Source organism: Ips typographus, linkage group LG1, assembly GCF_016097725.1.
Source record: "Ips typographus isolate SLU linkage group LG1, UJ_Ityp_2.0, whole genome shotgun sequence".
In the NCBI taxonomy this organism is placed as follows: domain Eukaryota; kingdom Metazoa; phylum Arthropoda; class Insecta; order Coleoptera; family Curculionidae; genus Ips; species Ips typographus.
In genome coordinates, this window is record NC_138422.1 from 1962770 (window position 1) to 1990286 (window position 27517).

The following is a 27517-nucleotide window of genomic DNA, read 5'->3' on the forward strand; positions in this document are numbered from 1 at the left end:
TTTTTAAAGAAAGAAGATTCAATTGCATTTTTCTCCAAATTAATTAAAATCTTAACTTTTATCTTTGAAACTTTGCTAACCTTTGATATTCTTAAAAGAGTCTATTACGGGGTCAGTTACCTTTCTGTTATTGAAAGGACGATTTACAAAAAGAGAACAAAACCACCATGCACTTTTTTATTCTGTACTAGCGGTAACTGAATGATACGCTTTTACAGAAAACCGGCAAATGGAATGCAATGCACGTGCGAGTCGCTTGGGAAATCTACCATCACCAGCAAAAATCGGGAGACGCGAAAGGAAGCTTAGCCGGTATCACTCCCAAACCGGGAGTACCAAACACCGCCGACCTGCTGCGGGCGCCTTCGCATTTATTCTCTCCCGGGCTTCACCCAAGACCGTCGGAACTTTCCCCTTACCCCCCGTCAGCGTTGGGCGGTCATCGTCCTGTCGGATTCGACCAACCGCCTCATCACCCGGGCAGCTTGTTTGCCGCTCCTCCCGGCCACCTAGGTACCAGGAAAACCTTCCCAAGAAGCTTCAGCAGGCTAACCGAGTTTGATTACGCAGGAAAATCGCCCTTCACTACTGCCTCGTCAATGTCACCGTTTACGCGATACGCGGGCGCTCCTTTGGGTGCCGGGGCGGGATCTCCGTTTTCAATGGGGCCCTTCGGGCCCTCACGGGAAGCATTGGGACTGGGGTCATTGCACCACGACCCTTGGCGCGCTATGCAACGTACTATTCCGGGGTTTCCTCCTTCGGTAAATCCTCTACCGCCCACTTTACCCGGTAAGTTTTGTTTTATACAGTTCGAATAATTTCGTTTGATTTACAAATTTAATCGTTATTGTTTCATTACGTAGGTCTGCCACCAGGTCCGAATCCGTGGGCTTTAAAACCGGATCCGGTGTTAGAACAACGGGAGAGAGAGGCACGCGAACGAGAGGAACGTGAAAGATTGCGAAGGGAACGGGAAGAACGTGAACGACGGGAAAGGGAGGAGAAACAGCGACGATTAGAGCAGGTGAGATTGCAGAAATTGATTTAATTTCAAAAATTGTTTACTACTTCCTGTTTGAACAGTCAACAACTGCTTTTTATCTCGCAGGAATGTTAAAAACCCTTTAAATAAATTTGTAACATATTTGATTTAGAGTGTATTTTTGTAATTTACTTACTTTTCCAAATTGGAGGGAATGGCATGTAATTTGTTGACCTCACTTTCGGCTAATCCACAAATAATGCACGTCGTGGCGGCATTGTGAAGAAAAATTATGTTTAATAACTAAATTTAAAACTAATACAGAAACAAAACTGGAAACACAACTTTTGCAAAAACACAAAATTCAGGTTAAGTTATTCCTCCATATTGCCAAGTCGAAAAAAGAATGTAATTTCTTTACACTTTTACAATGTATGTGAGTGAGACAGAAATATAGCTTTCAGTAATAGATAGCGCAAATAAACGCCATTTGGCAATACCGCTGACCAGGTTGACGTTGCAAGTGGTGCCATCTCAGTGACACCTTCCCTCGTGATAACAAAGGAAAACATGATATAATCAGGATACGATATTGTGTGTGTCACAGAAAAAGACAGTAAACTCGGATCACTCCGATCAGGTTAAAAAGATACTGGTTTCTGCATATAATATCAGAGCATTGAACTTTTTTACAACATTTAAGGTTTTTACTCTACTTGTTATTGTGACTGTCAGAAATTTGGTATAATTGTACGAATTATTCAATTATTGTTGTTGATTGCTAAATTTCAAGCCCACCAAGAAAAAGCACAATGAGTCCAAAACAATCTGCCAACGGTTTATTTAACGGGTTAGATATGTTTATATATTTGTGTTAATCTCTGCCAGGACTTCGACGTGTTTAATTTAATTTTCAATTCGAGCAATAACACACGAAATCGAACTAAATTAATTGAAAGATAATTTGTTACAAATCGATACACAAAACTTATAATTCCTACCTATTTAATTGGTCAGATCTGGACATATTTACCTTGTGACATAATGTATAACGTGTGTACTATATAATCGTGTTTTTGCAGCAACAGCAAGAACAACGGGAACGCGATCGACGGGAAAAAGAACGTCGAGAAATGGAGAGGCGAGAAAACGAGCGCCGAGAACGAGAAAGAGAAATGTTACTACACCAGCAAAGAATGGCGGCGGCCGCGGCCGAATCTGCCAAAACGGTTTCTGCCCCCGTAATCCGGGAGCGATCGCCTCTTCGAAACGGACAACCCGAATTGTCGGACATTCGTGTCAAGGAGGAACCGAGGTCGGTAGTGAAAGAAGAAGACCTTTTGAGTAGGACGGATTCAAGGTTAGTATTTTATTTACAGTAAAGTAGACTAAACACGTTTTATAAAGTAGATATTTCAGGTACCATCCGTACTTAAGGCATCCAGGTTCGTTACAACCACCACCACCTTCGGCTTTGGACAGGTCGCGAATGCTGGCGCATTCTTTACCGCCGCATTACCCACCGCCGGGTTCTCATTGGCCCGTTCCGACTACGATAGCATCGGACCCGTACCGCTACGGTTATGCTTATAATCCGTTGATGGAACCAATGAGACAGTTGGACGAGCGAGCGGCCGCCGCTGCCGCTTATTACGGATACGGACCTCCGACCGCCCATCCGTCACAACTTAGGTAAGTAAGTTTCTTTTGCTGTATTTTGTTAGTAGATTTAAGTAAAATCTTTATCATTTTTAATACCCCGACATTTCGAAACAAATCAACGAATGTTGATGCGGTTTGGAATGTCATTTCAAACCGCGTGAGTTTACCCGTGCGTCACGAAGGCTACGTCATTTATAATCATATGAATCAAATCAAGTTTTCGTCAACAAACCTGTTGTGTTCATATTATAGAATAGGGCATGTCTAAAGCTTCGTCTCGTTTAAAATTTTGCGTGTATTGTCAGTCAGAAAGTAGAGATCTTTGGCTGCAAATTTGCACTAAAACAACCTTATACCAAAGCCAATCAAAAATATCTTGACCGAAATAACATTTTTTATTTATGAGAAGTCTCCGTTTAGATCATAGAATTCCTTCTAAATTTGAAATTTAATTTATTTACCAAAATTCGCAGAGATGTATCACCAATATGTAGTATTTTTTTAACTTTAAGCTCTTGATTTAGGTTCTGGATGGTTACATGTTTCTCTAAAATAAATACAACAAATTAAAAATTCAATAAGACATTCTGAGTGATGCTGTAGTATCTCATAACTCATTTTCAGGTTGCAATCCACTTATTTTATTTTAAACCCGCTGGAAAACATTTTAGACGCTTATTTTATTTTTTCTATGACTTTATTAATAATATGTTTGAAGAAATTTTTATGAAAAATCTATAATGCAACCTAAAAATCTCAGTCTCTGGAAACAATGAAATGTTAATAGATGTTTCTTACAAAAGTAGATATATGTTACTATTATTAACATACTATCGTTGTACATATCATATAATGTATTTCGAACATCCATTTTAATGCTTTCAGATAAATCAGTGGTCTTGGCCCGTCGATAACGTCTCGATTTACGTTTTCTAGGTGAGGATATCATAAGATTACTTGCTTGCTTTTCCCGAATCGAATAAACAGTTTTGCGGGAAATTTTCAAAGCAGCTACAACCTTCTAGTATCCAAAAAAATACATCAGTAAGAATGTGAATTTTCTTCCTGAACAGATGATAAAGGTTCTCCATTGGATTTTTCCAATTCAAAATATTCACAAAGGTTAAGAATTAACTGCTAGGCTTGTCTGTGGAGAATTTTTCCAGGCATTTTCTAAAAAAATACTGTAATAGTAAGTAATTCCGAATTTACGAAAAACCAAATGGCTAAATAAAAACCATAATAGACACTCCCAGTTTTTTTTCAAAACAGGTTAGTAATTGTGCCAATTTTGGTTAGATCGTGACAGCCGACATAAAAAAAATAAAAATATTAATAATAATATTATGAAAGTACTTACAGAATGTTAAAAGCGTAGAAACAATAGCTCTTAAAAGAACTGTGGTGGTGTAGTAAATAAAAAACCTTATAAATGATTATTTCCCTCATTGTACTAGCAGCCAATAAAATTCAATGAACCTTTCTAGTTCGACCAATCAGAGCCGTTATATACTGAATAAAACCCTAGTTGCTAAAATTTTACACTGAATATTTCCCTCATGTGTTAAATGTCCCATATGAGCAGTGCATTTTCACCAGAATGACAGCGATAATTGCATTCTAAAGTGATAATTGCATTTCGATAATTGCACTGTACGTATCTATAACGACTGCATTGTTGTAGAGCCTATTGCTAGTACACTAATTGTTGTCCATGCGCATTTTTTTGACTTTTTATAACCAAACAATGTCAAACGCGATGTCAACAATAAATTAATGAACGGTTTGGAACTTGTTCATTGAGCTCCATTGAGCAATCTATAGTTGCAGCAAAACCAAAACATTTTCTTTATTCGGGAAATATTCCCCAAAATTACATTCGTGCCTTAAAAATGACCTGATAATTCTGCGTTCAAACTTGTTATCTTTGCAAACTGCATTCGGTCATTTTCATATTTTTTTCTAAAAAAGCCCTCCACCTTCGGTGTCGGGCTCTTTCGCCAAAAAAATATGAAAATAAACTCATGCAGTTAAGAGATAACAAGTTTTCACGCAAAATTATCGGTAATTTTTATGCACTTGTGCAATTACCCCCGACAATTCCACTCATGTACAAAAAATGCCATATACGTCATCAAAACACGGTTTGCTATCGGCTAATAAGGAAGGAAGAGAGTTTGCTAGCGGATAAAAAAATCGGATAAATTTTGCTGTTGATTTCGTCGTTTCCACGGATTTTCACTACACTTCTATTGTTGCAATGTCTCACCTTGAGATTTTTGCTGGCACTGTCAATTTTGATGTTTGTTCGTTTTGTTTTGGTTATGGCTCGCTTCAGATAGAATTCTACTGCATAAAATCAAATGAACCAGAAAAATTTATTTCTGCACAAGGCAGTCGCAGTCTTATTATATTATTAATTATATTCATGGAATTGTCTTATCAAATACCATTCGAGCTCAGATTTTGAACAGGATAATTTTTCCGCTTGTCTTCTCATACTTTCTTTATGGTACAAAACTCGACCTGTTTGGCAAAATCACTCGAGCTACGCTCTCGTGATTTAGTTACAACAGGTCTCGTGCAGTTACACCAAAAAGAAAGTGTTCTAAGACAAGCACAAAAATTATCCGGCTAAATCTGAGCTCTTGTGGTATTGCCCCCGAATAAACACCTCCTACCTTTTTCGAATATGTTTTTTTGAAGAACATTTGATATTAAACGAAACGGGATTTAGACACATATAAAATTTAAGCTATTTTCTTCAATATTAACAATTAATAAATCACTATAACGTAGTTTCCATTAAAAAATTACAAAAATTAAAATATTTTGACGTATGATTGTCAATTTGAAATGTAAACAAAAATATACATGACTGAACGAAAATCTGTCGTCTGCTGGGGTGAGTTCAATATTATCATTAATTTCATCACGTTTAGTTTAGTATTTGTGTTCTAACTAAGGTGTTTTCTTGTTAATAAACTAAATTGTGAGTTTTCAGGAAATAATCTTGACATATACCCCTCGGCGTTCACGTTTTATCACGTAAAATGTGCATTGGTAGGTTTTTTGCAAAATTTTTCTTTTAGGCAAATGGTTTCGACTAAATAATTTTTTGGAAAAAATCCTTCGACCTGCGGTCTCAGGATTTTATCGTCGAATTATTTAGTCTCAATCATTTTCCAAGCAAAATTTTGCAAAAAATAACCTATGCACAGTTTACCCGATAAAACTTGAACGTCTCGGGATATAACTTATGATTAACAACACAAAGAAACGGAAAAGAATTAATAGTAAACAAATCAAATAAATTTCGATGGTTTTCAAACTGACAATTGACAGAAATAGAAGCACTAATCAGTAAATGTTTTTTTTTTTGGAAGACATTCACTTAGATATTTACCCTTTCTGAAAGTGAACAATAGACAAGGATGAAGTCAATAATGCATGTCTACTTCTAAATCACAGGGGGATGACGCACGGGTAAACTCATTCGGCGAGAACAGTATCTCGGGACGTTTCTGAAAATGTTCTAATTAACGTCCCGTGTCATCAAAAAGACGACATTGCAAAGGATACCTCTAAACTACGTTACTGACTTTAAACTTTCTAAATTGCATTTTAAAATTTTTTATTGAATTTCAGACCGAAAGATCCGTCGTTGTTACATTTGAGAGGTGGTCCAGGACCGCCGCCGCCCGTTCATAAAATAAGCGCGACTCCGCCCACGGAACTGCACAAAAAGGAAGAGCCGCGATAGCGAATGGACACCTAGTCGACTACTAATGCTGCTGCGTAAATATTAGAGTGTGTATAGAATCTTAGTTTTGGAAAGAACTTAGTGGACAATGAGCCACGCGCTAGATAGCTTTATTAGTGGAGAGAGCGCGGAAAACCCGTTACTGTCATTTTTGACGCGGACCATACGGTCCGACGTGAATGATCTCAATGGAAATCAAAAGGAACGTTTCGGTTTTTACACAGAACGAGTTCCTCAAAGAATATTTTTACATTTAATATCTTTAAAAGCAACGCAATATATTAGATAGATCATGGAGCGTCATCATCATCATCCTCAACCGGACCGGACCGGGAACTATATTTACCGAAAGGTAGAACGCGAAAACAAAGAGAGTACAAATTTTAGGACGCCCCCAGTTTAATTAAGAAAAAGCAAATTAAAACAGTTAACTGGTCTCTGGTTCGGTCCGAATATCGGTTTTTGGTAGTCGCTGAATACCGGAACCGCTCATATTCATTCGAAACAGACGGTGCATACGCGACAGCATCCTTTGTGTTCATTACATTATAGATAAACGATATTTGTAAGTAGTGATCGTGTCGTTTTTAGCTGCCTTTTCTCATGTAAATATTGTAACATTGGAGGCGTTTGATTAACAGTTGAGATAGTGATAAAAACGTCTCGTAATTCTGTGTAGTGCGCCTGGCACTAGGGCGATTTGGACAACAGGGTGTTTCTTATTTTAGGAAGTTTTGACAACGTTAGATTTTCTCAAGAGTTTCAATTAGTGACCTAGTTAAAACCTGCCCTTGATTTAAAAGTTAAAAGTGAAACAACACTCACTACATTCAGTTGATTTGATTAATTTTTTGTTAAGTAAAAAATGTATGGTCTTAAATTTGAACTTATATTGATAATTAATTTGCAAAATAAAACTTTTTTAATTTAATGAACGAAATCTTAAATTCACTGAAAAATAGAACACAATACAACACTTCTGTTTAAACTGCTTAGTTTAGTCAGAAAACATGTAATTGAAAAGTGGTGTCACATTACAGTATTTCAAGAAATTAAATAAGAATCAACACAACTCTAAAAAAATGCAATCTAATACATTTTAAAACAGATTTCATATTTCTCTACATCTTTTACACAAGGACTGTTTTTATTGGATTCCGAAATACAGGGTGTCCCATAACTATACGACAATCTCTCGAGAGCATACAGGGGAGGTCAAAATAATCTGATTTGTTCGTATAAAATTTTTTCCTAAAGTCACTCCTAAGGGAGATATCGAGCCCCAAAGAACTGCCTTCCAATTAACGTTTTTGGCCGTAACTTTTGAACCACTTTGTATATTGTAATGATTTTTGGGCTTAATGTTTTATCGAAAGAGACCTTCTATTTGACATCAAAATCATAACAAACTTTGAATACTAATTTACATAAAAAAACTAATTTAACGAATATTTTTAATAACATTGTGTGATTTACCTCAAAAACCGTTCATTTTATCGAAATAAAAGAAGAGTCCAATTTTTCGATAAAAATGTCCACTAATGGCGTTTACAGCTGAAAATAATGACAGCTGTCAAAGTTTAAGCAAATTTAGGTACCAGTTAGTTCTGGTCTTTATAAAACATTAAACCCAAAAATCATTACAATATACAAAGTGGTTCAAAAGTTACGGCCAAAAACGTTAATTGGAAGACAGTTTTTTGGAGCTCGATATCTCCATTAAGGAGTGACTTTAGGAAACAATTTTATATGAAGAAATCGTATTATTTTGACCTTCCCTGTATGCTCCCGAGAGATTGTCATAGAGTTATGGGACACTCTGTATAATACAAGCAATAGTTTCTTTGAACTATTTCACAAAATAAAAATTATGTTGTTTTTGACAATATGTAAGTCTGATAATAGCAATAAGAAATTTTACAATGATAATGACAAGTTTGACAGTTATTCTCCCTATCAACAAAAATTTTCATTTAAACTAAATTTCCGGTTTAAAAATTAACGCTTTTACTCTCTTTTACAAGAAACACCCTCTACCTGAGTCTTAATACAGAACAGAAATCGCCCTAAAAATAAAACACGTTGTCTTTCACGTAGCGTCTACTACAACCTATTGCCTATAAAAAATTATTATAAATTTACATTGTAAATAGTGTAATTTTCAAAAAATAATAAAACGTGAGCGCGAGCAGCTTTTGTGAAAAAAATCGACGTAAGATGTGTAAATTAGAGCCTGTAGGCGCTTGATCCGAGTTTTTTTTATTTATTTGTATATATTCGTTTTACATAGGTAATTTATTTATTAAGACTGATGATTGATCATCGTTTTTATGTGCAGGGTGTCCTGTAAGTAATAGAATCCAACCTTAAAGTTAGGGATTAAAAAAAAAAAAACTTTTTGAACTTTCAACTTAAGGTGTTTTATTTCTTGTGAGACGCTTTGTGTGTATACAGAGTACTAGAAATTTGAGGTTAAATATGGAAATTTTATTGTTTTTTTTTTTTTAGAATAGGTTATTTCTTAAGATCTTAAATATTTCCATTTTTAACTCCCAAATTTGTAGCACCTGTATATCGTAGATTTTTACTATTGTCAATAGAAAGCTGCGTCATCATCAAATTGGCGTTCTACTTGCGCCAACAAGCAGTGTAGTCTTTTCATGCGCCGTTCGAATGAAAAAAGTGGTTGTTAATGTAGTGTATATTGTGTATATTTAACTATTAATTTTGTATAGGACCAAACGTCAGAAACTCGTAATTTTTCAAAGAAAATCAAAAATCCAAAAACCGTTTTATCATCAAATTCGTGGACCAATGAACTAAACACAAGGCCTCGGACGGCGTATAAAAAGCACACGTGGACCGTTAAAAAATACTCAAAAAAACTTGTGACGTATTTTTCTACTTGCAAACGTTTTGTTATATTTTTTTTTCACCGCGACACTCCAAGGCCTTTCCCCCAATTTTACTTTGTTGTAACAAATTAACGGTGCCATTCGTAAATACATGATTTTAATTCGTCATTTTTCTCAAAGTTATTGTGTCAGTGGCTCGCATTTTTTTATACGAAAAAAAAAAAAACATTCATCTAGTCAAATCACCAGAGCAGCAGTGAATTTTGTACAGCGCGAGCCACTAACAATCTCGGTCTTGGTCTTTGAAATTGGGCGTCCTAACGAAGAAACTTGAAACCATTTACAATGTTGTAGAATAGACCAAACTGTTTCAAGTTTCTTTTGTCAGGGACAACCATTTTTCCGTTATACAGAAGATGTAAACGCGTGTAAATACTCCCGCCTTTTAAATAAAAAAAATTATATAGATTAAATTATACTGTGCTCCTTAAGTGTTTGTTAGAAAAATACAATTTTTTATGTGTACGATTCGTGTATGAATCGTGGTGATGTAATATAAATAATATTGTTTCTATAAATAATAGAAACATTTAGTCATTGTGTGTGTTTTATTCCATTCAAAACCACTGAATTTAGTTGTTATTATAATAAAGGAAATTGTTTTATAATACATTTGCTTCAAGGAGATTGATGTCTCTTGAATCATCCGGTATATAGTAATAAAATAAGTGTGTCCCATTAAAAACTAACTACACCACAGGATTCTATGGCAAAAAACAGTAGACGGCAATAAATCGGCCCATGCACGTCATTGACGTTTAACGCGCCACGTTGCCAGATGTTTAGTTTTTTCATTAAAACCCGAATTTTACATAAATTTTGTTTTTATTTACTTCTTATATAGAAGTTGACAGTTTTTTAACAGAGAATTTTGCCAATACCAATATTAGTCAATAATAAGGTTTTTTTTGTCTCTAAGTAAGCAGTTTTTAGTCAAGTCTCTGCTGCTTAGGGTACTTTTGCCCTAAAAGGTCATTTAAGGGAGATATTTCCTCAAAACTTTTTCAAAAAATGAAAAAATGAGAGAATAACTCCGTTATTTAAAAATATAACAAAAATGCTGCTCAATCTGGCAACAATGTCATGTTTGTATCACAGTTGCGTTCAGTTAATAAGCGCGTGTGAGAAAGAGAGCGCTACAGGTCGCAACTAATCCGCTAAGCAACAGGAATGCATTTTCAAAACGTCAAACTCACTGATGACGTGTATCGCTCCATTAGTGCGCCATACAGATCTGTTTTTTACTTTTTTGACATTTTAGTGAATAACAGGAATATAAATAACCCAGAGAAAAAATCACATAATTTCAATAAAAGCAGTCCCAACTTTTTTATTTACATCAAAAAAAAAATTCAAAATGAAAAAAGGTGTTCAGTCACCAATACTTCTTAGATGAAAGATGTTTCAGTGTATTTACATAATTTCTTCTTAATTTGCTACTGCCACAATTAAATTACTTCCTATACCACATTTGCAGTGTGTTGTATCTCTTAATTTTCTTCTGGAGCTGTAGAATACCATACAAAAGCGCCTCTGCAGTTGGTGGACAACCAGGAACATAAATATCCACTGGAACAATCCGATCACAGCCTCTACAATCACAAACTTTCAATTCCTCAAAACAGTTTGATTTTGACCAGGAGAAACCCACCTTACAACAGAATAGGAGTAATGGTAATAGCCACCACCATTTGCACAGCTGCCCATTGAAATTACCCATCGAGGCTCTGGCATTTGATCGTAAACTTTCCGAAAAGCGGGGGCCATTTTATTTGTCAAAGTCCCAGCTACAATAATACAGTCAGCCTGACGTGGTGATGCTCGAAAGACCACCCCAAATCTACAAATACTCCACTGAACTACACTTAACCTAGCAAGAACCTCAAACACAGTTACCTATCCATATCGTATCGGGGAGCAGCTATGTGCATCATCTCCACAGCACAGCAAGCAAGACCAAAAGTTAATGGCCACACTGAACCTTTTCTACCCCAATTCAACAAGTCGTCGAGCCTGGCCAAAGCAAACTCGGCCATATTACTAGTTTTCTGAAACGGAGAGTAGGGTTTCGGTTTGGCTACATCTGTACTAGCTGTGGCAGGCTGGCTCGACTGCTCCAAAGCAGGTGTGGTGGATTGTTCTCGTTTCTGATGCTGTACATTGCTGAAACTACCCGCAAACACTCTGAGCACATTGGGGCTGCTTAAAGCCTCCTTAGCTGGGACGAGGGCGCTCCGCAACATCTTAAAAATGAAGCACAAAAAGTGAAAATTAGTTTTTTAGGTTATGAAAACTATCGGGGGTAACAGTTGGCAAGAATCGTGTAGAAATTATTGCGACTTAATTTGGAAACGATATTTTTTGGCAAGCAAAGGTACTTACCTTGTTAGTGTTTGTTTATACAATATTTTTCTTTAGTTAAAATTTACGTAATAAACATAAAAATTTAAAGATGGCGGCGCCCGTCGACTGACAAAAATTAAATGTCAGTTGTCACTACAATGATGGAAATGAAGCAAACAAATTTTCTTCACCTCTTATGCAACCCACAATACACTCACGTGGACTTTTAAATTAAAAAAAATAACCTAACCTAACCTTACTTTTATGAATGGTGGTATGGTGTGGTATGGTTGTTTTATTTCAAATTTCAACTAATCTTTTAACTGTGATTAATTAAATTAAAATAGAACAAAATGACACGGTTTGCTAGAGCAAAGGGCTCAAAAGCGTCAAATGAAAAACTGCCTGAGACAGCCACCTCCTGGAATGAAATGAAGCAAGAATTGCTGAACAAAAACCAAGAGTTGGCTGAAAAGAAGGAACGTGAAGCTGCCATGAGGAAAAGGGATGCATCGTACAGGGCTTTTCTTCAAGAGAAAGAAGAGGAGGAGGAGAAAAAGGTACAGTGGGCTGACTTTCCACAAACAAACAAACAGAATGGTACTAAGCCCTTGAATGGTTTTAAAAATGGATTTAGTAGTATCAAACAGGCAAATGACTGGAATGAGGAGTCTGATGATGAAACTTTTTCCGCTTTAAAAGCACAAATCGATCAGGCACTGATTAAAAATGCCAACCAACAAAATGAATCTGCAACAATAGAGGATGCTAGTGACAGTGATGCACCCCCTGAAGAAGTTAGTGTAAAAACAAAACCTCCTGAAATTGTGGTAAAAAAAGTGAAAAAACCTAAGCAAATGTTAAAAATCCTTGCAGATAAAACTAAACCAGACACACAAAGCAATGGTAAGAGTGTCAAGAAGAAAGTGACTGCAATGAAACCACTGAAACCAGTAAAAGAATTGAGTGACAAAGAAAAGAGACTAATTGAAAAGAAATATGAGAGAAATCGGAAACAAGCAGAGAAAAAGAAACTTAAAAGACTGAATAAAAGTCTAAAAGAACAAAAATCTAGTAACAGCAACACTGATATGGAAATGAAACCACAAAAACCTGAAAACCCAACTGAAACAGTTGTTGAAACAAAGGAAAATACTGATGCCCCTATTGTCTCAGACATAGACAAACAGAAACTAGAAAAAAAGTTGGAAAGGCGCAAAAGACAGAAAGAAAAGCGTCAGTTGAAACGACAAAATGCTGCCCAAAAAGATCCAGAAAGTCTGAGTGAGCAAGACCTGAAGAGAATAGAAAAAAAGAAAGCTAAACTAGCCAGACAAGTTGAAAAAAGGAAGCAACTAAAAGCAGAACATTCCAACAAAGACCAACCCAGTAAAGAGGTCCTGCCCATCCCTAAACCTGTTACTAAACCACCACAAAATGCTAAAAAACCAGTAAACAACAAAATAGAGAATGGAGAAGTAAAACCACAAAAGAAAGCAAAGCTGAGAGACAATAATGAGCATTCAAGGCGAAAAAACAAACCTGAAAGGATGATTATCAATGGCAAAACAGTTGATGTGGACTATATTGATGGCTTCCCAATTAAAAAAGAAGATGCAGACAGATTGAAGAAATTGAGAAAAGAGATGATCAGTAAAGGACTGCCAAGAAGTGAAATTGATGTATCCTTGAAGTTAGAAAGACGTAGGGCTGAAAAAGCTTTTGCTAGAGAAAAGAAGAAAGTATGTTTGCACACTGTATACTGTAATACATAATTTTCAACACTTTGTGACTTGTTCTAGGTATGTTTTAAATGCAGAAAGTCTGGACACAATCTCTCAGAGTGCCCAGAATTAGACAAGGACCAGGTGATGGACACTTCAGGAACTGGAATATGTTTCAAATGTGGATCCACTGAACACACTCACTTTGAATGCAAAGTGGTCAGAGGAATGGACTATAACTTTGCCACTTGTTTTATATGCAAGGAGCAGGGACACATTGCCAAACAGTGTCCTGATAATCAAAGAGGATTATATCCAAAAGGAGGTAAGCAGTTTTTAATTTTTTATAATGGACATAAAAAATGCTTTAAGTCACTTATTATACAGGGTGGTCCAGTTTTAAATGTCAATAATTCACCATTCGAAAGCCCATCAAAAAATAAGTTAACATACATTATGTCATTTTCCTGAAAAATGCTTCCCAAGTAAAATACAGTCCATAATTGTTTAGTTTAAAAAATAGGTTTCTTGTAATAACTGTCAGACCACTGGAGCATACATATGAAATTAATACTCATTATGTGATGTTAATGACGTTTGTTGAAACTGTCCAGTGGTATGATTACAGAAAGATGGTTTTCATTTTTCTGCCTTATTTTCTACGTCACTGGATATTTTTCAAAAATTTCAGTTTTTTTTACTTTACTTGTTCAATTTGACAAAATAAGTATCTTATAAAATTCTGATTTGAAACTTCGTTTACGAAATAATTGAGTTATTACGTTCAAAGACCCAAAACCAACCCAACCCAACATGAAACCAAAAATTGTCTTGAAAACGGTGAAAATTGACTTAAGAAGTTTATAAAAATTTCGTTGTAGCCAGTTTTCATAATTTCCAGACAAATTTAAAGACTTTAGTTTTGAAAATTGACTTAGAAACCATTAAATTTACTTTGAAACGGTGAAAATTGACTTGAGAGGCTTAAAAACTGTTTTTGTAGTCAGTCGTTATAGTTTTCAGATAAGTTGAAAAACTTTAGTAGTAAAAATTGACTTGAAGCCATGAATAACTATTTTATCTAGAATTTTTGACCACAAATTCACACATTTCAACTTTGAAAATTTACTTGGACACCAAAAAGTGACTCTGAACCAATAAAAAGTGACATCAAAAGTTTAAATTTTGCATTTGAAGTAAGTTATCAGTATTTGAAAATACATTTCAATATTTTAGTCTTGAAAATAGTCTTAAATACAGGATATTGACATTATTTTCATGAAAAAGAGTAACTTTTCAGGTTTTTTTACTTTTTTAGAACTCTGCACTATTTTTAGGTCTTTAAAACTGCTTTCAATTTGGAAAATCGAGTTTTAGGGTTATATTCACCAATTTTTTGACATAATAGACTTACACACCAACTTTTTGACATAGTAGAACATGCCATTTCACACCTTGTCAGTATTAAATGGACTTCTAGACGCTCCCCTGTGCTTTAAGACTGAAAAATCGAATTTTAAACTACTTTTTATAGTAAAAGTTATGTTTCAGACTCTCCATTGATGAAAGTAAACAATTTTAGCATTAAATGCTAGGATATTAGTTTTCAACACTAATTTTTAGGGTTATTAAATTAGTCCGAAAATTCGGACGGTTACCAGTGTTTAACTGAATAAAAACAAATAAAGTTTGAATTGAATTATCAGTTTTACACTACCTATAATTTAAAAAATTGAACGCCAGTAAACATAAGTCAAAAAATCCTGTTTTTTGACTATTTTCGGTGTACTTGTTCCAAATTTGATCAAAATTGGTCCAACAGTCTGACAGTTGTAGCAAAAAAGCGATTTTTAAAACTGAAACAGAACTTATTTTTTGATGAGCTATCGACTTGTGAATTATTGACATTTAAATAACCCTGTATAAAATAACTGTTATTTTTGTACTAACAAAATGAAGTCTTTATCTTATATGGAAACCTAGACGTAACCAAACATTACAGTTCTATTTGTGCGTAAAATAACTTAACATGAACACTTTCATAAACAAATAAATTGAGATGTATTTTGTATCATTTTTAGGTGCTTGTAAGGTATGCGGGGATGTAACCCATCTGAAAAAAGATTGTCCTAAGTACCAAGCTCAACAAGCGCAACTTCAAAACAGTTTAAGTATTGGAGTTTTGGATAACGGCAACCCCGATGACTTTGTTGGTGTAAATCGTCAAGCTAAAAGTGGAGCTCCCAGACGGTTAAATAAAGTAGTTAAGTTTTAGTTACATATTTATTTTCTAGAGAATATTTAATAAAAATATATCCATTTACAACAACTTTTCCAGTAACCAGTTATTGTACTTTGCAACCTTTACCGCTCTTTCCTCAATTTTTACTTCAGAAACGCAAGTGGTTGGGTTGGAAGGATTTACTAATACGTAAATATTACCTTGAGGCCCGCTGAATATCCTTGAAACAAAAGGCATTTCCGTATAAGATTGGGCGAGCACTTCGTGGTTTTCTGCAGTCATGTTGGTCCTGTTTACCCAAAAAAAATTACAGCTAACTGCTTGCAGTAAGTTTCTTAAGCATACCCAGTGATCCACCTCACCACAGCATAATCCCGCACCAAATAGTAAATTAAACCCTCTTTAGGGTCACTTTCCAAACCACTGGATAGTCCAAGTTTCTCTCCGCAAAATTCCACCGCAATTTCTGACTGTAATTTTGCACTTTTTATATTTTAAACTAATAATACTAATAAACTTACAGCTTTGTGGGGCTGTTCTAGATCTAAATAAAACACTCCAAGATTTCTAGAGCCTGTCATATACAACTTGGACGATACTTTTGATATGCTCAAAAAATCCACGTTAATAACTCCCAAATGGTTGTTTGGTTGAGAAATTTTCACTTGACTGCATGTTTGATTTGTCAAATAACAGACTAAAAGTTTGTTGTCTCCTATACTAGCTGCAAATCCTCGATGATCCCCCAACTTGATGCCGTCCTCTATGACGAAAGTGTTTAAACCCACCTGAGGCACTTGTTCCCCCAATTGGATAGTGTCTTCGGTCAAAAAAGTGTTGTGCAACAAACTGTAGGGGATTAATTTAGGGGAACAAAACTCGTTCCCCTTATCCAGCACCCACAACTTAGATTTGGAGCTTTCTTTAGCTAGAGCAACGGCGTTTTGTAGGTGATCACAATTGGCCCAAACTTGGTCTTCTATAGGTTTGTTCATTCTACAATTTTATTGGAAAGGATCTTTAATTCAGTTGCTTTCAGAGTAGTTGTAGTATTTTGTTGAACGGTTGAAATTAGGACAAACAATCTTACTTTTCTTTTTAAATTTTTAGGCAAACTTGTGTAACATACCTACTCTTTAAAATCACATTCACTTCCTTCCAAGGCACTTCGACTAAAGTGGGATGCGTCACGTTATTAAGGCAAACGGTCCTTGGTAGGGCCAAAAAAGCCCTGTTAAAATACACAGCAATGTCGTTGACGTAGAAATCATCACCGACGCCCAACGAGCGCAAATTCTCCAAATCCAAAGCCGCAATTCCTTGCAAAAATGCTGTGATTGACAAGAAATTAAGAAAATTGCAGGTCATGTTTACACGCTGCGAGTTAATTAAATCTTCAAGTGACAGTGCGAGCACGTAAAGTGGCAATAATTGCATAAACGACTTATTTGTTGTGCATACAAAGCGTTTTCCGGTTAAATCGATTTTGTTGCGCAATTCTTACATTACATTCTGCCTGGACATTGCTAAAGTAACAATTTTGTTGTGCTGTTATAATTTACACTAAGAAGCGAGAAGATAAAATGATTCCTAGCAGTTAGCAGTGTTAATTTAATAATTTTGCTAATATCTCAGAGAAATTAAATGGAGGCCGTTTAAATTATGTTTTTTTTGTGACAGACACTGTATTAAAAGGAGAATGCAAAACCGTACATACAGAGTGAGCGGCAAATGTATTGCATATAATTTTTAAAGAGTCATTTTTCTAAAAAAATTGCTTGGTCAATTTTTCTTTTTAGTTGCGCATTTTGGAAAACAATTTTTATTTATACACGGTGACCCAAAAAAAAGTTATGATATCAAATCAAAGCCAACTTTTGTAAATACTTCTTTTTTTTATTTTATTTGGTTTTCTACAAAATTCTAATAATTTTTTATGTAACATAACTCTATAATATTCTCCCTCTTTATCTGGAGCATGACTTTCTCTCCTCCATTCTTATGACCATGAGTATGCTTAATTTTGATTTATACCTCTATAAATCTAGAATTTCGCCAAGGCCACATGTTTTTGTTGTTTTTTTGTTACAAACTAGACGTTCATTTATCGCTAAAAAAAACATGGACCGGATCAGTAACGGACAATTAGTAAAACGTTCGACAAAATTATCAACCTTCAAAAATGTATCTAACACACGTTATTAAAATGAGAGGCTTTCGATGTTATGTATATAGGGTGGTCCAGTTTTAAATGAATAATTTACCACTTGATAGCCCATCAAAAGATAAGATGACATGCATTATGTAATTTTCCTGAAAAGTGCCCACTAAAGAAGATACAGCCATCCAAATTTCATTTTGAGTTGTCTGAAACTGCATTTCAAGCACTAAAAACAGTCCGGAAATCAAAACAAAGATTATCACTCATTTTTTACTACTAAAAGTATTTTTAAGACTAGATATTACTTTACTAAGAGTAAAGAAAGCCTAGAACTGTATTTTCAGGACTTTAGTTGGTGTACAACTCAGTTTTCCTGACTGAATTAAGTGTAGAAATCAATGAAACACTCGAAACAGTCCAAATTCAATTTTTGGGACTAATTCATTTCTAAAAATTACCTTTTAAGAGTTTAAACGCAATTTTTCAGTCTTAAAAGCACTAAAAACGGTCCGAATTTCTTAGAAACGTTCCAATTTATTGCACTGATGAGTGTAAAAGTCAATTCAACAGTGAAGAGGTTTGAAATGACATTTTCAAGACTATGGACAGGGTACAAACTTGCTTTCAGTCCTGATAAGTAAAAAACTTTGTGAAAATAGTGTTGAAACTCGATTTTTTAGACTGAAAACCGCCTAGGCACACTAAAAACTAGAAATGCTCGAATTTTTAGCACTGAAGTTTGTAGAAAATTGTTTTTTTAGTCTGCAATGTTATTAATTTGGTGAAGATGGTCTTGAAACTCGATTTTCCAAGCTGAAGAAGTTTTGAAGCACTAAAAAATAGTCCAGAGTTTTAAGGAAATGAAAAACAAAGTAAGAAAAATACTTGAAAAGATAGTCTTGAAGTCAACTTGTATGAACTTCAAGACTAAAATATTGAAGTTAGTCTTCAAACTATGAGAACTTATTTCAAATGTAAATTTTAAGCTTCTGATGTCACTTTTTAGTGTCCAAGTCAATTTTCAAAGTTTTAATGTGTAAATTTGTAGTAAAAAAAATCTAGAAAAAGTAGTTTTTCATGTCTACAAGTCAACTGTCAATACTAAAGTCTTTCAATTTGTCCGGAAACTATGAAACTGGTTACAAAGACAATTTTTAAGCCTCTCAAGTCAATTTTCATTGTTTCAAAGACAATTTATTGGTTTCTGTTCATTTTCAGCACTAAAGTTTTCCAGTTTGTGCGGAAACTATGAAAACTAGCTACAACAAGATTTTTTAAGCTTCTTAAGTCAATTTTCACAGTTTTCAAGACAATTTTTAAGTTGAGTTGGATTGGGTTTGGGTCTTTGAACGTCACTCAGAATTTCAAATCAGAATTTTATACGAGACACTTTTTTGTACTTTGAAAAATATCTAGTGACGTAGAAAATAAGGCGGAAAAATGAACAGATTTTTGAAAATGACATCGTACATGTCTGCTTATCTTTTGATGGGCTAGTGGTAAATTATTGACATTTAAAACTGGACCACCCTGTATAATCGAGTTAAATTTCACTTTTAAGATTTACATGTATGGAACAGTGTAACTGAAAAGTTTCTTAAGATTTTTTTTAAACAATCTTTTTGTGACAAAATTGTAATGCGTCCGCATTTTAACTGTACAAATGCCACAAAGTATGTTGGATTGAATGCACACAAACACTTTAAAGTGGAGCAATTATTTTTGCGTACAAACAACAGTAAAATGACTTTAGTGACCTACATTAATCCGATACATTTCGTCAGGCTTATCTGCGTACAATTTTGCGTTTACCAAACGTGGATTTAGACAAAAAAGCAATGAAAATCAGACACACACAACAATCTAAAACGTCTTGATTTGTTGACACTGGTTTGTTTTTACGTAATTTTTTTGTCGCTTTCTATGCCAATCAAATAAGCTGATTAGTGGTTGCACTAGTTAGGAAGTGAAATCATCTACCCGCGCACGTAAAACGGAAATTTTTGCAAAAACTTCAAAGGGTGATTTATTTGATTTGAGTTTCAACAATTTGAAGAGGAAATTGATAAATCGCGTGCGTCAGGGTATTGGCCGTAAAACATGAAACAAAACCTACCAGGAACAGAATACAACCTTTGAGTGTATGTGTAACCAAGGTGGGTCGAATTCTACAGTCACTTTCAGTGACACTAGATCTTTAATTTGATATCTGTATCACTTAAGCAACTGGTCAAAATTTGAAACCCACGGAACGATAAATTAAAATAGAGAGTTTTGTATAAAAAGAAATTTTATTACTAGTTGGCAAACAAAGCAGAACAATATTAAATGTAATATCAGATGTAAGAGAAGATAACGTATGGTTTACATTGCTGAGAAGGAAATTACAGTCTAACCATACTTTATTGCTAACATGTTCTAATATTTCTTTGGGTATTCAGAGATTTTATCTCATGCACAAGTAATAAAGCCACAAGTCAGTCATTTCAATATTTAAACTTCAAAATAATATTTTTTTAAGAAAATAGTCTGCAAATCATTGAATTAAATGCTAGACTGAATGCTTAAATGTAAACAATCTAATCAGTTTTCAAGTTTTCAGATAAGGCAATTTTACTTTGCTTCTCTGTTTTCCAAAGTTTGACAACGTCGCACTGTTGTGCCTTAACTGATTTTGGCCCTACTTTTATTGTAAAAAATTGATTCATACTTTTCCTAGAAATCGCCAAAACAAGCTAATATTGTTGTTTGCTGGGAAAAACTGAAAGTTTGGCAACGTCATAATTATCATCATACATAACATACCGTTTGGCTACTTAATCGCAAATTATTTAAAAATCCATTTACATCCCGACATTTTGATTGCAAAACAATTTTTTTTTTCAAGCGGTCTAAAATAAGCCTATTGTGTACCTGTACTGCCGGCGTAGAAAGGCTATTTCATATCCTAGGATGTAAAAAAATAATGTCCAGAACTTGATCCAGACTAAAAGCGTTGCATTTAGAAAAAAGCAGATGAAATTAATGCAACACTTACTTTGCTTTGATTGGCTTGTCGGGCTTGGCTCTGCAATACAATCCTTTCATGTTCTTATTCTGAAATACAGTTTTCCTGTGTCAGGGCTAAATTTGTGATCAAATTCAAAATCAACAAACGGACTGACACAAAAAGACAAAAAGTGATTGACACAACACGGCTAATACGATAACAACACGAAGCTATTTCCAAAATTGTCTAACAGAGGGCGTATCATGGCTGTCTAGCGTCATCTGTCGATTACGGTTACGCGCTCCGAATTTACACGGAACGCGGTTCTTGAAAATAGGCTTACAAAAATGTTATCGGCTATTTGCTCTGGTTTTCTGGCTTCAAATCTCCGTTGTTCTATGAGAATGATATTTTTTCAGTAACCGTTATATATGTATATTTACCAGTCCGAATTAATCGGTTAACATGGCTAGGAAACGATACACATCCTATGTTTACCTATTACGCTTTCATTGTGTCATCTGTCAAAAATCGTGATGTCCATGGCACACTAATTCAAACACCTTGTACCACCGCCCTCTGTACAAGAAAGCCTAGAATGTCACTTTTAATGGCGGCGTTATCGGATTTTTTTTTGTACACAAACCTATGGAGATGCAGTAGAAAATATGTTTTTTTTTTATTTTTTCGTGTAGTTGATTAGAAGTTGTGAGTGAAAAATCAAAGAACGCTTCATTCCTGATCCAGATATGTATAGATATGGCTTTTTATATCCAATAAAGTCCAGCCAAAGCAAGTTTGGTTAGAACCCTTTGTCTTGGAAAGTACAACAAACTAATGTAAAAACTGCTAAACCAAAGAAAATTTGGAAATCCTTGAATCTAGGTAAGCAAAACTGGTAAATGGGTTTTATATTATTACCAAGCAGACCTTTCTTTTAAAATGTAAATGTGCCAATGGAACTTCTAAAAGCTGTCCTGTTTCTTCAGAGTTGTTCTCAAAATGCAGGCGGCCTCAAAATGTAACTCACATAAGTCACATACCAATGTATGTAAGAGGCAATAAGTTTACTGAATGAGAAAGCATATTGTACTTACCACTGAGTATTGTGTTGGAGTAAAATCATTCCAGTTCAAAGCTTTCAACCACTGTTGGGTTCGAGCAGGGTCTTTTGGAAAGTAAAAGACTGACACTTTTGGGCCTTTCACCAAATTGCTTTTAGAAATTTGGCAAACAACCAGTGGACGGCTTATTGTAGAGGCAATAGAATTTAAGTTAAAAAACCAACCACAAATTATAGAACAATGAAGGAACAATAACAATAGTGATAACACAATAAAATGAACACAAACTACACTTTCACTAGAACAATATACATATAAACAACAATATATAATAGCAAACAAAATTTACTTTGGCAAGTAATCCCAAGTCTTGACTTTAAACCTTAAAAATTAATTTAATCATCGAAAAACTCAATTTCCACAATACAAATAAATGCAAACTGTCAAACGAGTATTTCGGCCATATTGGAATTTTTGGCATGCACCTTCTTGGCTTTCTTGTACAGAGGGCGGTGCGGTATTGGATTTTGGCAACAGCGTACTGAAAATATGGCCTACTTGGTATTTTTTTCGTTTTCTGTCTTTGTCCCACGCATGCAATTATCTACGTTTCTCTGTCAGTTACACGGTTTTCCTATGGTCGGTTTTGGATTTACCACACCTGTATATTTACAATGATTAAGTTTTCAGATAAGTCAATTTTATTTTGCTTCTCTGTTTTCCAAAGTTTGACAACGTCGCACTGTTTTGCCTTGACTGATTTTGGCCCTTCTTTTATTGTAAAAAATTGATTCATACTTTTCCTAAAAATCGCCAAAATAAGCTAATATTGTTTTTTGCCTGGAAAATCTTAAGTTTGGCCACATTATTCAAGAAGATTTTCTCAAAAATTCATTAAATCAAAATAACAATTTTAAAACTTTTGTTATATTGATCAAGTTTGGCGATCGATATACTTGACGGACCATCCAATTGAGAACAAAGTGAAATCGCATTTCATGGAATCGGAAAAAAAGAAAAACGTCAAAGAAAAATTTATTGAATTTTAATTCAGTTTCAATACGTTTGAAGGAAATTGATAAATCGCGTGCATATGGGTATCGGCCGTTAAACATGAAACCAGATCGGCATTTATCGGAAATAATGCAACTTTTGTGTGATCTAACCCCTACAACATGTAATATTAGATGTAACCGAAGATAACCCTGCTTCAAGAAAGTTACAGCATAAACAAAATTTATTGTTAATTTATTACAATAACGTAACAACCTGCGAAGCTCCACATCCAACGCATCCTTGAATGTAATCGGGAAAGTTACTCTCCAGAACCCTCATTCTTTGTTTCTTGAAATCGGGAACAACCTCTGTGGCCAAGTAACAGCTGGGGGAAGTATACACTGGATTGCCTGGACTGAAACTTGTGGCATTACTGCAGTCCCACCGGTAAATTTCTGCTCTTCCTTCGTATCTGTAGAAAACTACAGAATCACCGTCACTACCGAGTATGACGATTTTTCCGTCTTTCTCCCCCAAGTCCTGGATTTGAGCCTGTTCAGCCCCAGCACGTACGCAATCAGTCTTAATTGAAAACACCCGGTTTCCTGATAAGTAAGTGAAAAGCAAACTATCACCTGAACATTGATTCCGCAGCAAAATTGCATACAAAACGTCTCGTCGACATCCTGCTACTTCTTTGGGAAGCACTAGGCGGTAACCGTTATTACTGATAACGTCTAAAACTAGAATAGATCTGGTGGCAGCGTCCGTGATGTAGACGAAAGGTTTCACGTCAATGCTGTAATCTACCTGCAGGTACTGCAACCTGGAGGTCTGCACCACCAATTCGCTCAAATCCAGGTTGGCCACTTTCCTGCCGGTCTGTAAGTGGAAAGCCAAAACTTTGGGTGGTGATTTCCTCGTGGGGTTGTCCAAAGTGTCGACCACTCCAGAGTCCAGAACCCACAACACTCCGTAAGGATCCACAACAATATCAATGACAGAGTAAAGTTCTTCATCTTGACTGACCCAGTCGGGATAAGGTGTCCAGAGTACTTTGGAGAAGTTTTGGTTCAGCTTGGCCAAAGTGACTGGAATTCCTGGTTTGAACCTGGGGAAGCACACGTAAACATCGTCATCAAACACTTGAATTCTTGTAGCAATGGCATTTTTAGACACGTAGCGGCCTTGACTTTTGTAGTGCTTTTCAATGACTCTACAAGGAAAATCAAAGGGACCTCCAACCCATTCCAGGAAATCACTCAAACCTCGTACATATCCAAACAAAATAACCACTATTAATACGATTTTGATACACATTTGGCTGCTTGAGAAACATTAATTAAAGTTTAGTGCCTGTGATTGGAATATATCGTAAATCGAGTAGACATGTTTGTGTATACACTACACTGTGTTGTTTCGATTTAAATCACATTTGATTTGCACTAATTAGGTTATTTACCTAAAAGGTGATGTTAATTGAAGTCATTGATTTTTATGTTTTTTTTTTTACTCTAACCAATCCAAGTGGGTCAGTACCAGTGTTGTCAGATCTGGGGAAAATTTGCCAGGTTAGAAAAATAAATTGGAATGCACTTGGAAATTGGAAAAACTTGCAAAAAGTAGTATTATAAATCATATTAATATTTGTAATTATAAATTTACTGCTTCATGACTTATTATTTTTGTCTATGCGGCTTTAGAAGCATTTGGAAGCTTCTAGACACTGTTTTGGAAGCTTTTGAAATCTCTTTAGTCTAGTTCAGGAGCATATTGAAGCTTATAAACTGTTGTTAAATCTTTTGAAGTTTGTAGACTATTTGAAGAGCATTTGGAAGCTGTTAGACTGTTCCAAAGGCTTTTAGAAGCTTCTGTGCAACTTCAGAAGCATTTGGAAGGGTTTTGGACCGTTTAAAGAGTACATTGAAGGTTTTGGACTGCTTTAGAGACATTTGGGTACTCTTAGAACGCTCTATAAATTTTTGGAAGATTTTAATCTATTCTAGAAGCATAGGAAAACTTATAAACTGTTTTTAAATCTTTTGAAAGTTTCTAGACTAGTAGAAGAGCATTTGGAAGCTGTTAGACTGTTCCAAAGGCTTTTGGAAGCTTCTGTGCAACTTCAGGAGCATTTGGAAACTTCTGGACACTGTTTTTAAAACTTTTGGAGCTTCTGTAATGTTTTGAAATCTCTTTAGTCTAGTTCAGGAGCATTTGGAAGGGTTTTGGACAGTTTAAATAGTATATTGAAGGTTCTGGACTGCTTTAGAAACATCTGGGAACTCTTAGAAAGCTTTAGAAATTTAGAAGCTTTTTAAAGTATTCTAGAAGCATAGGGAAGCTTATAAACTGTTTTTAAATCTTTTCAAGGATCTATACTAGTTGAAGAGCATTTGGAAGCTGTTAGACTGTTCCAAAGGCTTTTGGAAGCTTCCATGCAACTTCAGGAGCATTTGGAAGCTTCTGGACACTATTTTTAAAGCTTTTGGAGCTTCTGTAATGTTTTGAAAACTTTTGAAATCTCTTTAGTCTGTAGTTCAGGAGCATTTGGAAGGGTTTTGGACAGATTTAAAGAGCATATTGAAGGTTCTGGACTGCATAAGAGACATTTGGGAATTCAATAGAATCAAGCATAGGGAAGCTTATAAACAGTTTTTAAATATTTTTAAAGTTTCTAGACTAGTAGAAGAGCATTTGCAAACTGTTAGGCTGTTCCAAAGGTTTTTGGAAGCTTCTATGCAGCTTCACTGTGGTGGTAACTGTCAAATTCAACTCCATAAAACTAGCAAATTGTAAAACGTGCTTAAAAGCACTGTTATAACTAATATAGTTGTAAATCAAATTATACGCTTGTTATTATAGTTTATATTTTATTAATTTATATTATATTTCAACGTGTCATAAACTTGGAGACTGTCACAATTTTCTCCATGAAGCTATAGAAGGATAAAACATTCTTATTAAAATTCGCGTTAAATATTCTTTAGAGCTCCATGAGCAGTCGAATGTTTGTGACTCTAAAAATGTTTTAATAACCAAGGACAAAATTCTGTTCATTTTGAGATCAGCAGGAAAAATATCATAAAAGATCTGCAGCGTTTAAGAAAATAGAATTAATGCCAAAAACCTAAAAAGAATCTGAAGAATTTTAGTGAAATCTGGCACCTTTTTAAAAATTCTTTTGGGAAAATTTTATCATTTAAGGATTGGCAACACTGGTAGTGTACTAACCAAAGTACTAACCTAAGAAAAAATTCGTTTGTAAGAAAACGAAAACCACACCCAGGCTATAACAGCACCCAGAAACGAGATAATAAAAATTCCATATTGGCACAAGAAGTACTTTTTTGCCCGTTGTAATTTAATTACCTATCTCGATACCAGGCGTAAAAACAGAGATTATTAGCGATTTGCAATAATTATTATAATTATGTAGAACAATAGCCCGGATTGCTCTATAGTACGATATTATACAGGTTGGCGCAATATAATTTACTACGGGAAATAAATCTCTTTCATGGCCGGCGATTGTTGTTGATGACTTTCTTGGTGACGTAAACATCCCGAACATGGTTGTTGTAATACAATGTGTATTACACCCTCATTGTTCGATTTTTCTTTTGTTTTTATCATACAAACTTGAGGAGTCTCAACAAATTGAGTCTGATTAACATGAAATTAATTTAAAATTAAAAACTGAGAGTTCTAGTCTTAAAAAAGTATTAAAAAGTTGACTGTTCAATTTTACAAAAATTATGTCAATAAGGATGGTTACTTAACACTTTTGAACCAGGTTTACTGTTGTAGTAACAAATAATAGTGAGAAAGTAAAATAAACTTTATTAACATTTATTTGTTAAAACTAAAAAGAGTTAATATTCTTTCTAAAGGCCAATTTACACAGTCAAACCCTAATTTATAATTAATTGTTCGAAATTTCTGTTAAGGCTTAATTAAGTGTTTGCTCATTGTTCACTTAAACCTTAAACTCTAAAACTGCAGTTTAATTGAAAGTTAAAAAAGTGGCACTTAACTGAGGAGTTCTAAAAGTTAGTTAACGTAAGATCATGTCAATAAGGATGAATTTCCGTTAAAAGGCATCAACGGGTCTTAACGATATTTACCATTGAAAGCAACAGTGATGAGAAGCTAAACTACACCTTATTGAAATGCCTTTAAATTGTAGGTGTCTTAAAGACCATTACTCTGTCAAAGTGGCAATTTACACAGTCAAACTTCTAGTTAACTCTTATAACTAAGGATCAGTTCACTGTGGAGTCCAAACGTTGGCATCTTATACAGGTGTGGTAAATCCAAAACCGACCATAGGAAAACCGTGTAACTGACAGAGAAACGTAGATAATTGCATGCGTGGGACAAAGACAGAAAACGAAAAAAATATCAAGTAGGCCATATTTTCAGTACGCTGTTGCCAAAATCCAATACCGTCGACAAAATTAATTTTGTTCTTGGATTATCCGATAGAAAACATTATAAATCTAGATCTCCATTTTAAATAGGAGGCCATGAAGACACAAAATTTGACATTTGATTAAAAGCTATTTCGTAGAATCCCCCGCCGGAGGGAGCCACTTTATTTTTTTCTAAAAATCACATGACCTCATGATTACAAAGTTATACGCAGGCCACGTGATTTTTAGATCATATCGCGT

The 27517-nt window shown here is 34.9% G+C and overlaps 5 protein-coding genes across 20 annotated transcripts in view; 2 read left to right on the forward strand and 3 right to left on the reverse strand.

Annotated features, from left to right (window-relative positions):
• Positions 1 to 9863, forward strand: part of tay (tay bridge kinase) — a 120176-nt gene extending 110313 nt beyond the window's left edge. For 7 of the 15 annotated variants that reach the window (XM_081991477.1, XM_081991535.1, XM_081991539.1 and 4 more), the window contains 5 exons: positions 219 to 792; positions 867 to 1027; positions 2068 to 2345; positions 2393 to 2677; positions 6296 to 9863. In XM_081991477.1, the coding sequence (XP_081847603.1) occupies positions 219 to 792; positions 867 to 1027; positions 2068 to 2345; positions 2393 to 2677; positions 6296 to 6410 (1413 nt within the window). In that variant the 3' untranslated portion in view covers positions 6411 to 9863. Of the gene's footprint in view, positions 1 to 218; positions 793 to 866; positions 1028 to 2067; positions 2346 to 2392; positions 2682 to 6295 lie in introns of all 15 variants that reach the window. The other 8 variants (XM_081991546.1, XM_081991565.1, XM_081991555.1 and 5 more) reach the window with 6 other exon arrangements.
• Positions 9864 to 10629: 766 nt separating this feature from the next.
• On the reverse strand, positions 10630 to 11848 carry LOC145737741 (NADH-quinone oxidoreductase subunit B 2-like). The gene is made up of 4 exons (XM_081992572.1): positions 11708 to 11848; positions 11222 to 11568; positions 10977 to 11165; positions 10630 to 10917 (listed from the first exon to the last, which is right to left on the reverse strand). The coding sequence occupies exons 2-4, from the start codon at positions 11566 to 11568 to the stop codon at positions 10779 to 10781; spliced, it is 675 nt and encodes a 224-aa protein (XP_081848698.1). The 5' UTR covers positions 11708 to 11848; the 3' UTR covers positions 10630 to 10778.
• Positions 11849 to 11876: 28 nt separating this feature from the next.
• Positions 11877 to 15721, forward strand: LOC145737277 (uncharacterized). The gene is made up of 3 exons (XM_081991914.1): positions 11877 to 13410; positions 13471 to 13717; positions 15474 to 15721. Exons 1-3 carry the CDS (start codon positions 12022 to 12024, stop codon positions 15665 to 15667), a joined length of 1830 nt encoding a protein of 609 aa, XP_081848040.1. The 5' UTR covers positions 11877 to 12021; the 3' UTR covers positions 15668 to 15721.
• Positions 15662 to 20964, reverse strand: yellow-k (L-dopachrome tautomerase yellow-k). Of its 2 annotated transcripts, XM_081992284.1 has the most exons (6): positions 20833 to 20964; positions 20709 to 20781; positions 16764 to 16965; positions 16156 to 16630; positions 15980 to 16104; positions 15662 to 15923 (listed from the first exon to the last, which is right to left on the reverse strand). In XM_081992284.1, exons 4-6 carry the CDS (start codon positions 16627 to 16629, stop codon positions 15713 to 15715), a joined length of 810 nt encoding a protein of 269 aa, XP_081848410.1. In that variant the 5' UTR covers position 16630; positions 16764 to 16965; positions 20709 to 20781; positions 20833 to 20964; the 3' UTR covers positions 15662 to 15712. The 2 variants fall into 2 exon arrangements, with proteins under 2 accessions (XP_081848410.1, XP_081848402.1); XM_081992276.1 differs by lacking the exons at positions 20709 to 20781; positions 20833 to 20964 and having other exon boundaries at positions 16764 to 17272.
• A 2117-nt stretch (positions 20965 to 23081) lies between these two features.
• On the reverse strand, positions 23082 to 24503 carry LOC145737568 (dopaminechrome tautomerase-like). Its single transcript, XM_081992295.1, has one exon. It carries the CDS (start codon positions 24162 to 24164, stop codon positions 23100 to 23102), a length of 1065 nt encoding a protein of 354 aa, XP_081848421.1. The 5' UTR covers positions 24165 to 24503; the 3' UTR covers positions 23082 to 23099.
• Between the last annotated feature and the right edge of the window lie 3014 nt (positions 24504 to 27517).

Excerpts from the sequence above, each read along its gene's own strand:
- LOC145737741 (XM_081992572.1), bottom strand. The coding sequence starts at position 11,568 with ATGTTGCGGAGCGCCCTCGTCCCAGCTAAGGAGGCTTTAAGCAGCCCC. Across the intron at positions 11,166-11,221 it reads CCCCGATACGATATGGATAG|ATTTGGGGTGGTCTTTCGAG; the intron begins GTAACTGTGTTT and ends GAGTATTTGTAG. Across the intron at positions 10,918-10,976 it reads TACTCCTATTCTGTTGTAAG|AGGCTGTGATCGGATTGTTC; the intron begins GTGGGTTTCTCC and ends TTGTGATTGTAG.
- LOC145737277 (XM_081991914.1), top strand. The coding sequence starts at position 12,022 with ATGACACGGTTTGCTAGAGCAAAGGGCTCAAAAGCGTCAAATGAAAAA. Across the intron at positions 13,411-13,470 it reads TTGCTAGAGAAAAGAAGAAA|GTATGTTTTAAATGCAGAAA; the intron begins GTATGTTTGCAC and ends GACTTGTTCTAG. Across the intron at positions 13,718-15,473 it reads AGGATTATATCCAAAAGGAG|GTGCTTGTAAGGTATGCGGG; the intron begins GTAAGCAGTTTT and ends TATCATTTTTAG.
- yellow-k (XM_081992276.1), bottom strand. The coding sequence starts at position 17,071 with ATGCAATTATTGCCACTTTACGTGCTCGCACTGTCACTTGAAGATTTA. Across the intron at positions 16,631-16,763 it reads AATGTGATTTTAAAGAGTAG|AATGAACAAACCTATAGAAG; the intron begins GTATGTTACACA and ends ATAAAATTGTAG. Across the intron at positions 16,105-16,155 it reads TAGAACAGCCCCACAAAGCT|TCAGAAATTGCGGTGGAATT; the intron begins GTAAGTTTATTA and ends GCAAAATTACAG.
- LOC145737568 (XM_081992295.1), bottom strand. The coding sequence starts at position 24,164 with ATGTGTATCAAAATCGTATTAATAGTGGTTATTTTGTTTGGATATGTA.